The 14,980-nt window shown below is 35.8% G+C and overlaps 1 protein-coding gene across 13 annotated transcripts in view; it reads left to right on the forward strand.

Moving 5' to 3' along the window:
• NBEA (neurobeachin) overlaps positions 1–14,980 on the forward strand; it is a 467,485-nt gene that overhangs the window by 403,125 nt on the left and 49,380 nt on the right. For all 13 annotated transcript variants that reach the window (XM_048295094.1, XM_048295084.1, XM_048295082.1 and 10 more), the window contains one exon: positions 7,579–7,731. In XM_048295094.1, the coding sequence (XP_048151051.1) occupies positions 7,579–7,731 (153 nt within the window). The remainder of the gene's footprint in view (positions 1–7,578; positions 7,732–14,980) is intronic.

A 14,980-nucleotide genomic window follows, 5' to 3' on the forward strand; every position in this document is an offset into this window, starting at 1 on the left:
AAGTACTGGCAAGGCCCTTTCATTTGCAGAGTCTGTGTTTCTTAGTGATCAATCAAGAATGAGTATAGAAGCTAATTGTTGCTGTTGTTTGTTGCTTAAGATCTTAATGAACTACATTTCTCAATGCCATGACATCAGGGCCAACTTTTCCCTGAGGCTTTGAAGTTCATTCTGCAAAATGATAGGGAAGTAGACTAGTATTAATACTACAAATACCTCATTTTTTTTCCAGATTAGTTGTGCTACAGCTTGGAATGACTTACAAGCTTTTCAAATATTTTAATCAAGTTTTCAGGGACTTGAAAAGCAGTGACGTTTGGGGAACCACCAAGAAACCCCCACAAAATTTCCACCCATTTTCATCACTCTCCTAAGAGCAGCATCCACTGTCTTGTACAACAGAAAGGCTTCAGCTCTGAGAGTGTGAATCATTCAAAAACTCGTGGTCAGCTGTCTGGAAACGTCTAGTATCTATCCAGCAATCCTGTGAGAGAGAGTGTGCAAAAGAGAAGATGGGTAGAGGTTGTGTGTGAGTTCAAAATCTGAAGGCATGCTCTCTGTTGAAGTTTTCTGCATACTTGTGTAGCTTCTTCTGGCTCCACATGTAGCTATAAATGGATGGGCTTGGCAGTGTGGATTTCCATGTGATATACATGCTGTAAATTGTTTTCCCATCCTAAAGATTTTTTTGAGTCCTTATAGTAAATATTTAGTGCATGAAATACAGGCTATCCATCGAAGTAGCAAGCTTTAAAAACTGTTAAGACTAGCCAGTGTTCATTATTCATGTATTCCTTATCATACATTTGAAATTCATCTGAGCTGCTTTAAGTACATTTATCCCTGATCTTATTAATCTCATGGATTATCGTGGCACAGGTTATGAAATAATTTTAAAACAGAGTGTGCAATGAATTAATCTGACATTCTTCATTGCTGTGTGTTGTAAGTTGGCCACAATTTTTGCTTTCAAGTACTGTATTAAATAATTATATTAATTGCCTTCATTCTTTATTAGCAAGGTCTAATTTAAAAAATATATATTTTTTTTGGGAAATTAAAATTGGGAGGGTTTTCTACATCAGTTACTGTTTAAGAAAGAGGTCTATGAGGTACTTTATCTTCACATGCTTAAGTGCTGAAGTAGGTAAATTTTAACTAATGAACTGAGATTTCTAAGTACTGCAGACACTTTCCATAACTGTTCTTTTACAGCCTCAATGTTGTTTAAAAAAAATCTATCCAAACCACTTGCACAGAGTTCTGCATTAAAATTTAAAAACCAAATACCTGAAATTTGCAAAAGAATGTGTATCTTTTTAGGAAGCTACATTTCTGTGGGTCCAGTTCCTTTCCTCCTGTGTGTGTCCTCCCTGGCATTCTCTCTCTGGTTTTCCCTTTCCTTTCCCTTCTTCCCTCTCCCCTTTGAATATGTGTAGTCTCTTCTGGAACTGAATTATTTCATGCTGAGCTAATGAAAATAGGGCTGTGGCAGTAGTTTGATCAGCCTGAAAAACAAGCTGTAATTCTGGCATCTTGAATTGTGGCAAAAGGTAGACCACCTTTGAAAAATGTAGTGTATACTAGATTATTGCTCGGCAAAGGATTAAAGATAGACCATTTTGTTCCTTACACTTGGGTTGTTTTGGTTCATTTTCAAGAAACTCGTTCACCTACAGTGGATGGAACAGAATTAATACAGTATGTGCTGTGTTAGAGTGGTAACACACAAGGGAGAACCTGGATAACACAGTTTATTTTATTGTGTCTCCCTTTATCAACGTCGACCTTCTCTTGAGATAATCAGTACAAGCTGGAGGAAGAATGAACGTTCGCAGGGTGACCTTTGAGGAAGCAAGTCACCCGGAAATGACCAAACTTGGCCAGCTTGCACATTTTTTCCTTTCCTCCCCCCCTTTCTCCCCCCTCTAGTTTTTGGTAACATTGACTTCCCCAGACCCTCCTGTTCAGACACTAATCTTTCCTAATGCCTCTCAAACTTGTTATACTACATTTTGAATAGTCTGTTTAGAAGTTAGAAAGGTAGCTCTGAGAAAATGTCAGTAAGGTGCCTTAGTGTGAAATGGAGGAACTCATGACTGACTCATTGACCCAGTACTAGGCTGTTGTGGAATTAATGGATGCCAGGGGATCAACCTTTTGGGAGGAAAAGAAAGAAAGAAAAAGAAATGGAAGCTTTAATACCTTGAAGTGAATTACACTTGGAAAGTGAAAACGTCTGGGTTGAATTTTATTTCATTGGGAGGCCATAAAATGGTATACCCTTAACAAAACATATTAAACAGAAATGTCATATTTGATGCAAGTGGTGTACAATTATAATAGTGTTAATAGCAGTCCTCTATCACCTGAAGACATATTTTTAAAATTTAATTTCTCAGCAGTTTGGATTTGTCACAGGCTTGTAAATTAGAAAATGCATTTGGGGGATGTTTTCTTACATGAAGACACAAGGTATATAATACTGTTAACCATACCTTGGGGTTTTAGTATAGCTATTAAAATAAACAAGAGATCACAGTTACAGACAAGAAATGTCTGTTATAATATTCATTTTACTTTTTTTTATACACCCTTCAGTAGCTTTACTGCATCATTCTTCATGTGAGAAGAGCCAAGCTTCTCGGGTGGTTTGAAAGGTAGATGACTATTAAATGATAGAAAGCTAACCTGTCTTATTAGAAGTGTGAATGAAAGGGGAGCAGAGGAGGTTGCCAGCTTGTGAAATGTCAAGGACAACTAGACAGAAATTACTGCAAATAGATTTAGATCACTAGAATCCCTACTTTTATTAACTCTTTGAACTCTAGCTATTTCTTGTGGTAAGAAATTACCCATGACAGGTAATGTATTCAGAAAGATTTATTTAGAATCTTTGATATGTTTTGGCAAGAGCAATGAAACCAATAACATTTACTGAATTGTGTTGGTTAATGTAAAATTATAGATCAGCTGAGTTGCATACAATAACATATGCAGTTAAAATGCTTAATTGGTCTGTGAATACTTTAAAAATACCAGACTTTTAAAAGAACATTGGTTTTCTGTGTCTCCTTTCTTTGCAGTCCCTCATTTTATGCCTGCTAAATGATGTAACTTGTAGGGAAGCTGTTTTATGGGTTTGTTTGTTTTGCTATTTTCCTTCATGTCTTGATTTGCACTGGCTGACACGATGTGTGTATTGTAGGAAAAAAATATTTTGAGATTTGTGTTTCATGAACATTTGTAGCTTGAAACCTAAACTTCTCAAAGTCATGGTAGCTTCAAAGAAGCATTTCTTTGAATAGACCTGGCTTTACATTCACCTTTTACTACTAGTGCCACTGAAGTTGCAATAGGAGTTTTAAGAAACCTTTTATCAACTATTTTGTCTGTCAAGTAAAAAGCAGATTGGGAGACAGAAGGTCTTCTGTGTCCTATCCCTTGACATAAATACCATCTCTGAGATACAATTTCCCCCTGCTAATTTTTGAGTCTCCTTGTCCCTATCTTCAGGGTGAATTTAACAATGACACTTCTAAAGTATGAAGCTGGTGATTTGTAAAAAGCTGTGTTGTATGACAAATTACACTCTGCTCTGAAATGGATGAAAAATAGCAGATGCTGTCAGAAAAGTATGCAATCTCCATCTCCAATGTAAAGACTACAAAGGCTGATAAAAACATTTATTTTGGCTTCTGTGTGATGAACATGTGACAAAATATAATATGGCCGAAGTATATAAAGAAATAAATTAAGTTATGGACTGTTTAGCAATAATTCTGCTAGCTAATTTGGGAAGCTTAGAGGAATATTTTGCATTTGTGTAACTAAAACAATGGAGCAATACATCATTGTCCTTCATTTAGACTTCTAGGAGCTTAAAGGCTGTAAAGCTGGTAAATAATGCTTTTCAAACATGTAATAAACAATGCAAAGAGAAAACATTAATTTATTCTCCGTATCTGGGATGGATTGTTAGCTAGGATAAAGGAAAATGGACTTAGATTGCATAATGAAGGATTCAGGACAGTTGTTAGGTAAAACTTCCCCAGATGAAGAACACTGAGACCAGTTGATGGAAGAATTGTGGGGTTGCTGTCATTCGAATTCTTCTGGGACAACAGGGTAGACAGATAGCGTGCAGGATAGATGTCACAGCTGAACCTCATCTGGAATGAAGGAATGGACACGGTCACCTCTCTAAATATCACCCCAAAACAGCTATTTATTTGCAGTGTCTGTTTCCTCTCCATAACAGGAAAAGCACCGAAAGAGCTGGCTCTCTCTAGTCATAATCATTATTGGAATATGAACTGGCACATGCCCATTTGTGAAATAAAGAAAATCCAAACTCTGGCTGAGAAAAATGTAAATAGGTTTTGAAAATAACTCTAGCCCTTGCTACTGTTATCTTTTCCTGCATTCTTGTGTACATTCTTGCAACTTTCAGTGGCTTCTTAGTTAACACAATTCTCTCTGGGCCCCAGTTGTCATCCTGTCATCTCCTCTGAGGTTTACTCCTGTCTGCTCCTTTCTTTTACTAGCAACCTCCTGGGCTCCATCCTTGCTGCCTCACTGGCCTTGCTAATCCTTCCTCTCTCTCTCCCAGTTTATGCTTCTCTTAGTGAAACATGCTTGGGGGCCCTGGGGAAGAGAATATTTGCCCTTCTATCCCCAGCTACTGCCTGCGATTGGCATGAGAAGGAAGAGATGGCTTCTTCAATTTTTCACAGCAGAATAAACAATGTACACATAAAAACAAAATTTCTATTACACTTCTCTAGCTTGGTTGCATTTTCTATGCTTCTAAGTAGTTAAATACATGAATCTTAAGTTCATACATACAGGATGCCACAGGCTTCCATACTATACATTCATTCATTCTCTAGAAATGAGAAGGGGATATATTTATCTGTGCTATTTTTAAGTGCTGTTGTTTCTTAGTCTAGTCAATAGTGGAGACAGCAAAATTACAAGAGGAATATCAAATGCTACGAAAGAAAACTGAATGGTTAATACAAAGTATGGGAAACATGCGAGTATCTGGGAAAGGTCACATGCGACGTGGCTCACATTTCAAGAAAAGGTTCAATTCATGCTAAATAGTACTCAAATAAGCAAACATAATTACAGGCTGCACTAAAAATAACATTGGAGAGAATGTTGAGACTATAAAACAGCGGGTTTATTAATTTTTTTTAAATACTGTGTTTAGTTTTTTACTTTGACAAAAAAAAAAAAAACCAACCTGCCAGGAGATGTGTAACTGAAATTATTAGGATTCTAGGGAGAGTGTTATTTGAAGAGGATTTAGAAGTCTGGCACTGGTTAATTTCCAGAGCACAGGAATAAGACAGTTCAAACTAAACATACACAACACAATAAATCTTACGATGAAATTTAATCACATACTTTTGTTTATTCTTTTTCTATTTATGTTTTCTGCTATACCAGACAAGTGAACATTAAATTACCCTGAAAGCAAAGACCAACAAAGATAAACTTACTAAATAGAAATACCATTAAAAATACTTAGTGGCTTAAATCCCTTTGTTTCAAGATACCCCTAAAGCCAAAAGGTTAGTAGAATTCAGTTAAACGCTAGATGTGTCTCTGGGTAGCAGAAATCTTTCAGGTATGTTAGATGTAAAAGTCCACAGTTACATACGATGACATTTAAAACTGAAAAAGGAAATTTAACAAATAACTTTTCTTTAATGGAACCACAGAACTTGGTTGCTGTGACATTACAGGTTAGTATGCCACCCCATTGAATAAACATGGATAGTAATCAAAGCCAGTGGTGTGTGCTTCAAGGCTTTTATACAAAATAGAAACAAACTTTGCTAACTTTTTCCTTAATAAATTCTGTTCCATTTGAATATTGGATTTTAGATTAATTTTTTCCTTTTTTAAGGCAATGTTCTTAGTTTGTAAGTGATTTGTGTAGTAGCTTATGGTGGGTTGTGGCTTGCTCCTAGTTCTGAGTTAGTGGTTTGTTGAAGTCCTGAAAGATTTCTGTATAGTTTTCTCCAGCTGTGAGGATCCTTCATTCTTCTTTGGGCTCCATTAGAGAAAACCAAAGGGCTTCCTTTGGAACCTGAGATTTAGTGAATTCTGTTTTGGGGGAAGGGGGAAGATTGTTTTTAGAAATACTCTGAATAAATTAGAGGTGTATATAATAAAACTTAAGATGGTCACTAAATGAATCTTTTTTCTTTTAACATTATAGGATATTCATGATTGTTCTTATTTTGGCTTTGCTCTAGCTTCTGTTTTATTATGTACTAAGTCTAATAATTTAATTGTTTTTCTGTTTGAAATTACAGCTTGTTTTATAACAAGCTATTCAGGTTCAGGCGTGTCTCACTTGGTTAATGTTTTATACTGGTTAGATACTGATTGGCTTTGCATTTTAGTCTAACCTATATTAGTATACCATGATGTAAAGAAGCAATTAAATTGCCTCCCTAAACATACTTAAAATTGTAACAAATACACTTTTTTTTCTTAATAAATTTGAAAGGATGCTTTAACTGCTCTATTCTCTATGGAGTTGCAGATCAGATTTAATTAGATAAGTTTGTGTCTGCAGTGGGATATTTTTTGCTTCGCATGTCTGCAGCCTTTGAAATGACCACAAAGAGACTCAGGTTTCAGGTGCTGTGTCATCAGTTTTGATCATGTTACACAACTGAATGCCATAATGCTTTTAACAATGCAATTTGGTGAATTTAATCCATATCTGGATATTAGAGAAGAGATAGTGGGATTTAAAGCTTTTTTGTTATTGCAGTTCAACACTTAATGCTAAAATAATAGGAAAAAATAGCAATATTCATTATGTCAAAATGCATTCCTGTTTAGCTGTCCTGGAAATTGGGAAAAACTTCACACCCTAAGTTATCTATAATTTATTATATTTTGCAATTATCGATCTTTGGCATTTTAAGTATCACGTAGTGATACTTAAGTATCATGTGATAATTAATATTAGTGATATTTAAGTATCACATAAATGTTTGAAGGACATTTGTTGTACTGATATTTTTCCCTCTGTCTATTCTTGAATTTTTCTTACAGTAGAAAAAAGTCATTCATTGTGTATTATTTTTCCTTATATAGGTAATCAACTTACCACTTTTTCTCATGCAATTAAAGACTATAGAGAAAGTAAGAGCAAGATACTGTTATATCTCCAAATTTTTCCCTTTTAAGTATTTTTGTTAAATAGTAATTTAAAAATCCAATGTATTTTCATATTGAAAGCTTAGCATAAATTTCCTTGTATATATTATTCTGAAGAGGTCTCCTTTACTCATATGCTCTGCCTTTCTAAAGTTGTGCTTTTCATAAAAACAGATATGGGAAAAACAAAGATTGAATATTTAATCATGAGGAATACATTTGACTGTAAGTCAAATAAAGTGGGTTATAAAATTTCTTAAAAAAGGGTGCACAGAAACTTAAGCAAAACCAGGAATGCTTTAATATGTACTACAAGAGATCCTGATTCTGGGAGCACCATTTAGTATCTCAAATGTGAAGCCTCATTGTGTGTTTTCTCCCTGCCAGGAGTTAATTCCAGAATTTTACTACCTACCTGAAATGTTTGTCAACAGTAATGGATATAATCTAGGAATCAGGGAAGATGAAATTGTTGTGAATGACGTTGATCTCCCTCCATGGGCCAAGAAGCCTGAAGACTTCGTCCGTATCAACAGGATGGTAAGCTGTACTTTCGTTTAGTCTGAAGGGTTCTGTATTTTAGCAAGCTAACCTAATTCTGTTTTTCATCTCTTTAGAACTAGATTTAGAGAAATAAAATAAAAAGTGAAGGAGAATTTGCAGTCTGTCTTGCTTGACAGAACCCTTTATTTTACAGTGGATTTTCCTTCCGTGTACCCAAATTATAGAAAGTTAAATTCAGTTTTTTACTCTCTCATGAGAAAGCATGAGCCTGGTAATACAAGATAGCCTGAAAAATTTATGTCTGTTCCTCCTCACCACCTCTACATCAAAAAATAAAAGAATACTATAAATGCTGATATATTGCAAACCATCTTGTTTTCCTTATTCACCTGATGATATGCACTTCCTGTTCATCAGAGATGAACTGGAAGTGTAGAAATGTGAACATAAGCAAACTGAATCTTTGAAGAAATTTTGCAGAAGAACTGCTCTGATGTAAATCATCATGAGGCCTCCAGAATTTAAGCAGAAAGAACATTTTTGGTATATATATTTTTCTTTAATTTGATAGACAATTATTTTATTATTGATAAAGTTAATACATGTGTATGCTTTTAGTAATTTTTAGAAAGAGCAAGGTATATTCAGATGCTTTGGCCAGCAATACTTCATTTTATGGTTCTGTTCTGGAAATAGTACTTCCTTAAAATGCATATATCCTGTCTTTCTTAAAGAGTCAGTACTGTGATTTCATAAGCTGTGGGTTTCCATACAGTTGCAAAACTGTTCAGTTTATGCTTTATTCCCAAAAGTGCTTTTGTGGTAGCATTGTAAATCTACCTGTGTTGATTTGTCGGGGTTTTTTTCTGATCAGTTTGGTAACTTAATTTTAAGAACTGTCTATTTAAAGAAAATTGTTCTTCAGGAGTTGATAGAAAAAAAAATAGCTCTATGAAGTTCAAAAGAATAGAAGAATATTGAAAAAACAAACCTATTCCTAGATGTAGATGATTTAGAAGTATCCTCCATTTAGAAGAATAAGTGGTTTGACATATGTACAACAGTCTCCTAAGGAAGTGATGGCAACCTCATCACTTGAGACATATGAAATGTACTACACAAACCAGGAGAAATGTGTTCTGTCATTGACAGATTAGTCTGTCATTGACTGGAAGAAGCTGGGCAACATTTCTTGGCTGATTGTCTTTTTACCTCATATATTGTAAAATTCTTTTTAAAACCAACTAATTGTCACAGCTGATGGAAGTAAATTCAGGTGCAATTTTGCTAGAAAAGAAGGAGGTGTGCTCAAAGGATCACGGGAGTTTGGGATATGCAATCACAGGTATATGTCTCTGGAGTGCCTGTGTCACTGTGCAGAGCCCTTTTTTGGGCTGTGGTTGTGGCTAAACCCAAACTGAGCCCAGGCATAAGCACTCTAAAGTTTACCTAGAGGTTTAGTTTTGACATCTGAAAGAACAGAAGTGTGATTCCTTGGTGAAAAAGGAGAAGCAAGCTGCCACCTATTGGGAGATATAATGAGAGATGCATATTAAGGACCCCCATTCTTAAATTTTGTAAAGAATCTTGTATCTTAAATTGCATTTTATTATCTTTTCTTTCCACAATGTTGGAAAGGATAAAGGCACTATGTGATAAGAGATCACCTGAAGAAAAGCTTAAGCTTTAGTTTATTTAATTTCCCTTGTGCAATTTCTGCTTTCTAGAAAGTAGCAGAGCAGCTCTCCACAGAAAAGTTTTGTGCTGTTGAAGAAAACAGCTGCTTACACAAATTTAGAGTATAGCATTTCAGCCTCTGTAGAACTACAGGACTTGACAGTGAGGTAATTACTGATCCACATGTGTGTAAGTGTGCTCAGACTGCCAGGAGACAGACAAACTGATGAAGACTAGAGTAGCAGTATAATTACAGGCTTCAACTAATGGAGTACTTTGCAGATTCTAAAATCAAAAATGATCACCCATTTGTATCAGACCCTTCCTCTACTGTTTTCTAGCCCTTTCCCCACAGATGTGAGCATTATGCTATTCTTACACAGTTTTACCAGGAGGCAGTTTCTGCATGGCCTTTATTCACCCCATCACCTACTTTTAGCAAGAGCATGATCAGTAGCTAAAATTCATCTCTACACAGATACATGCTATCTTCAAATGAGCAGTCTGAGGAAGTTTGCAAATGATAATAAAATTAGGAACTGCCTACAAAACAGGAGAAAGAAGCATAGCTTTATTTGAATTAGATGCAGAAAATAGACTGAAAATCACCTTGGGAGGAAAGAATTAAAAGATAATAAGGAGCAGAGGTGTGGAAACAAAAACAGAGCAAGGTAGGGGTGACAATGAACAGCAATTAGATTAGATAAAACTCTGTTATTCTATGTCCACCAGAAATAAGTGTATTTTGATGCAATCTATGGAGAATCATTGCATCACTGAGGAAGTATACAGTTGTACCTGTCTATGGTCCTTCTGAGACTGCACCTGGAATATTGGATTCACTTCTGGGTGACTAGAAAACAGAAACACTCACATTTGGATGGAGTTCAGAGGATAAAAGCAAAGTGAATAACTTTGGGAGTTTAAAGAGCATGATATATGCATAGTATTTTACAAAGCTTATTATGAAGAGCAAGTAGCTAAAGAAGGATAATCCTTTTCATAAAAATGCTGATAGTATGTGTAGTAAGAAGTAATGGAATTACATTTTGAAAATGTAATAATTTGAATGTGTCATAATTTTTCAGAAAAAATTCCTCATGTAGGCTTTTTGTTAACACATACAACAAATCTGCTGGTACCCTGTCTTTTTGGTCACTGGAATGGAACTGGTCAAAGGAACAAATACAAAGGGATTGGAAAGTTTGACATTCCCTACCTAATGTCTGATTCCATTATCTGAACCGGCCAGCAGATGTATTATTCAGTTAGGTCATCCCCAGGCCAGGCTTTGGCTGTTATACAAGAATCTATCTTGAGGAAAAAAACCAGCCTGGGTGTGATGCTGACGTGTAAAACACAGCAAGCTTGTGCAAGCCTGGAATTTCTACAGCAACTTAGCAAAGCAAGAAGAGAATATGTTTACAGAAAACTAAGGAATGTTTCAAGTAAGGGTTATCCTGATCCCTTATTTAATAAAATCAGCAGTAGTAATTTCATTTCAGTGGGAAGAATCCTGTGTGGTACTGCATGACATACAGTGGGATCTTTTTTTTTCCCTAGCCGACACTGTTTTCTTCTGTTCATATTTTCTTCTCTTTTTTTGTGCTTTCTGCAGGCATATATTATGTGTAATTTTATGTGGGAGTAAATACAAATCCTTCTATACTACTTGCACATTTATGAATGTAAACATTTTCTTTAAGTCATAGCAAGAATTCCAGCATTTCATCCTGATACTTACCAAAGAAAACACAGAACAGCCTAGGAAACATCACAGAGGCACAGTGTCATAAATCAACACAGTTTAACCAACTGGTTAACAAGCTTTACTAAAATTCTGTGCAATTGGATAAATAGCAGGCAGGGGGTTTGATTTTTTTAATCATTTGATTGTTCAGCTGGGTGTTTTACACTTCAAACTAAATACAGAAGTGGAAGTGGAAATGATTTTCCATCAAAAGAGATTCCTTTAAACTTGTAAAAATTAGACTTATTATAAAGACTGGAAAAGACATTCAGTCAAGTTACTTTTAAGACCTATTACAGTATCTTCTAAAACATTCCATGTATGCTTCAGGGATTGTTGTAGCAGTTTTATTTATCTGTACAAAGCTAGACTGATTACTATGGAGTTACTCATGAAACATTAATAAAGCACTATGTTCAATGCTAACATGATTATGGTCTGACCTCAGCAACGGTACAAAGGACAGAGGCAGAAAGTGTCCCTGATAACATTACCCTAATGCTGGGCTCATCAATCATAATCTCCCAGTTTACCAGGGACAAAAAAAATCCACGCATAAAACCTTCCACAGATGTGCATCTGTAGTCCTACTCAGCCTCTCAGTCCCCACAGACTCAGAGCAGTCCTGAGAGCCAGAAATAGAACAGACTCAGTCAGTAAGTCAAGCATGTTAAATCAAGGCAGGGAACACCACTGTGAAACACTGAAGTACAGCTTTTATAATAAGCATTCTTTAGTTTTGAAACAAAAGATGCAAGATTGTGTAATTCAAAGGTAATTATAATGATATTTTCATTATGGCTTATGCACATATTAAATTACAAATTGCAGTGCTGAGTAAAATGTATTCACTATAAATTATATTTTTGAGAGAGTAAACAGTGGCCTGGTTTTGTTACACATTTTTTGTTCCTATTATATAACCATTACTAAGATTGAATTTTCCTTCTGTCTCTAAAATGATTTATTTGCACTCGTCAGCTGCCAATTGCATTTTTCTACGATTCCCTGTCCATTCAGAAGCATGCATAGTATTTCATAATTAAAAAGCTTCTTGAATAGTCATTAGAAATATCTAGTATGAAGTCTCTCCTCTAAGAGAATCTGGAAGATCTTTTCCTCCTCACCATTCAGCAGCAGTTGACATTTCTTTTCTACTAGATAAGCAGTAGATAAACCTTGATATTACTTGCTTGGAAGTAGCTGGGATTTTATTTTGTGTACTGCCAAGGTTATGCAATTAAAACTTATTCAGGCTAAAGGGATTTCAATCTACTTCAGATTTTTCAATCACTTTTAGCAGTGATTTTTTTTTTTAAATTTGCTATATTGCTGAAGAATTTTATTTCTATCTTGAAGACGTTTACATAAAGGACCAGTTTCTCTGCAGATATCCCTGAATAACCCAAATCTGCATAACGTGCTTCTGTGTCACTTCTATTAAAATATTACTTTGCTTAAATGAACGTAGCTAATCTCAGATAGCAGTGTTGCCTGAAATATTTCATGAAAGTCCAAGATTTCACTTTGATAGTCAGTGCAAGGAATGGTAGCTGAGGAAGAGAAATATTTGGTGGAGAGAATCTGCAATTGGCTGCAGAGGAGCACAGATGTGAGAGGAGAGGAGAGAAACCCAGCTCACAGGCTGAAATGGCTGATGGCCTGGTTTTGAGCTGATCTGTAAAACCAAACTGTCTCAGAATAATGATAAGAAAATATCTTTAAATATACTAAATATAATTTAGTAGCAAGATGGAAAGCTTTTTGGAGAGACAGACAGCATATAGATATAGAGGGCAAGGAAGCAAGGCAGGAACTGCAGAAAGAGGAGGTGCAACCAGGGTCCAGACAAGGGGCAACATCAGAGCTTTCCACTTCTCTGGTGACAAAAAAATACCTGGATAGCACAAAAGATTGTGCTGTAAAGAGGTTGGAATAGCATATTTTATAAATCCGGAACTTCCAGTAATTTTACATGGCACATAGTCTATATTACAATAAAAACCACTGCCTCCTACTGACATATCTGTGAAAAATACTTTTAACATCAAATTAGGATGAGCATAGGGGAAAGTGTGCAGCATTCATAAAGGTCAGAAAAGAGCTACAGTAAGCAGTAATTTGGTTTATATTAACTTTATTGAGTTTAAACATCAACTCACTAATGCCTCTTTCTATTTTACAACAGCTACAGGTCAGATTTTCAGCCTGTGGAACATGTGTGCATACACTTGCCTGCAAACACACAAACGCCACAAAATATGTATGCACTAGATGTATAATAATGCTTGTGATTTACCTATTAGCAATAAAAGTCACTCCACTGGAAATAGTAACATGATGATAAACTCCTTCCTTAAAACAAAACTCATTTAAAAACTTGACTGGAATGTTGCTGTTTGAAAATTAAGCCCTAATAACAGTTCAAACAAGTTCATTTTGGGAGTGGCTGAGTAAAACCCTCTTTTGTGTACATTTTTATTATAATAGACAACAAGGTGGACATTAGCTCATTTCTGTTTAACTGTAAGAATCTTTAAAAACCATATTACACATTATATAAATATTACATAATTATATAAGTAATAATCATTATTTCTTTAAAAGAAAAAGGTTTCTTATAGTTCATATGAAAAAATGCTTAGAAAATTAAAGTCCCCAAAATAATTTAAATCCGAAGTGCTGATCGTTATGGCCATCACCAGCCTATTTTAAGGATATAGTTATCTTTTTCTGTGTGTTTTTCCTACTGTACCTACAAATTATGTTTTATACAAAAAATTCCCTTGCCCTATTCCCTACTGAGCATTGCTTATTCTTGAGAAACCAAACAATGTACTGTTGACAGTGAGCAGCTCATAAATTTTCAGGAGGCACTTACATGGAGGGGGAGTAGCCTGTGCATTAGAGAAAATTAGGGAGAGGATTCTGCAAGTATCGCATGAGTAGCATTGCAGAAGTACTTGGAAGAAACGGCAGCAAACCAGGTCAGACCTGATATAAGAAGGTTTCCCCTGACTAAAATAAATCCAGATTATAAAGCCTTGACCCACTGTGGGCCAGGTGAGACTTTGTACTATTTTGGTGGCCTGTTCTTGAGGGCACTGTTCCTGTTTTTTGTGCCCAGTGCCATACCCTACAGGATGCCCCGACTGGGAGACCGGGAACATCACACAGCACTAATTGCATATTGCAGCTGGGGGCTGTGCAGTGCTGAGGCACATGAAAAGCCATTCTTCTTCACAGATCTGGCTCCTCTCCCCACCTTCTACTCTGGTCCTTTCCCTAAATTCTTCACCACACCAGTGTTACACCACACAGCTCTTCTGAAATATATATGGTTCAAAATAATTAAATTCCCTTGCTACAAATTTCCTCAAGGTTTCTTCAAGAAACTGAGGTTCTTCCCCAAGGAATTAAGGACCATTATACCTGTAAACATAGTAAAATAAATCTGTTTAAAGAATTGGAGACAAAGACATGATATGCAGCTGTTAAAAAGTAGCTAATTTAATAAGTTATTAAATAACCATTAATCCATGTGAAATAGAAGTTCTCCAAACCTGCTGGGGTCAGTAAGACCTTCTCTAGAATGAAAAGCTGCTGAGTAAAGGCTGGTCATGCACGTGGAAACTGCCTCAGGGAAATATAACATACGTGTTCAACTCTCTTAACTCTTCTAACTTGAAAGGTCAAAAAAAGTGTAATCCCTCTTGTGAGCAAGACTGACAAACTTCTAACAATGGACAAGGTACTCAAGGTACTTTTTACCTTAGTCTTCAATGGAAACCTCTCTTCCCACACCTTTTGAGTGGCTAGACTGCAAGATGGGGACTCAGGGAGCAGAGTCCCTCCCAC

This window comes from Corvus hawaiiensis, chromosome 2 (assembly GCF_020740725.1).
Source record: "Corvus hawaiiensis isolate bCorHaw1 chromosome 2, bCorHaw1.pri.cur, whole genome shotgun sequence".
Classification (NCBI taxonomy): domain Eukaryota; kingdom Metazoa; phylum Chordata; class Aves; order Passeriformes; family Corvidae; genus Corvus; species Corvus hawaiiensis.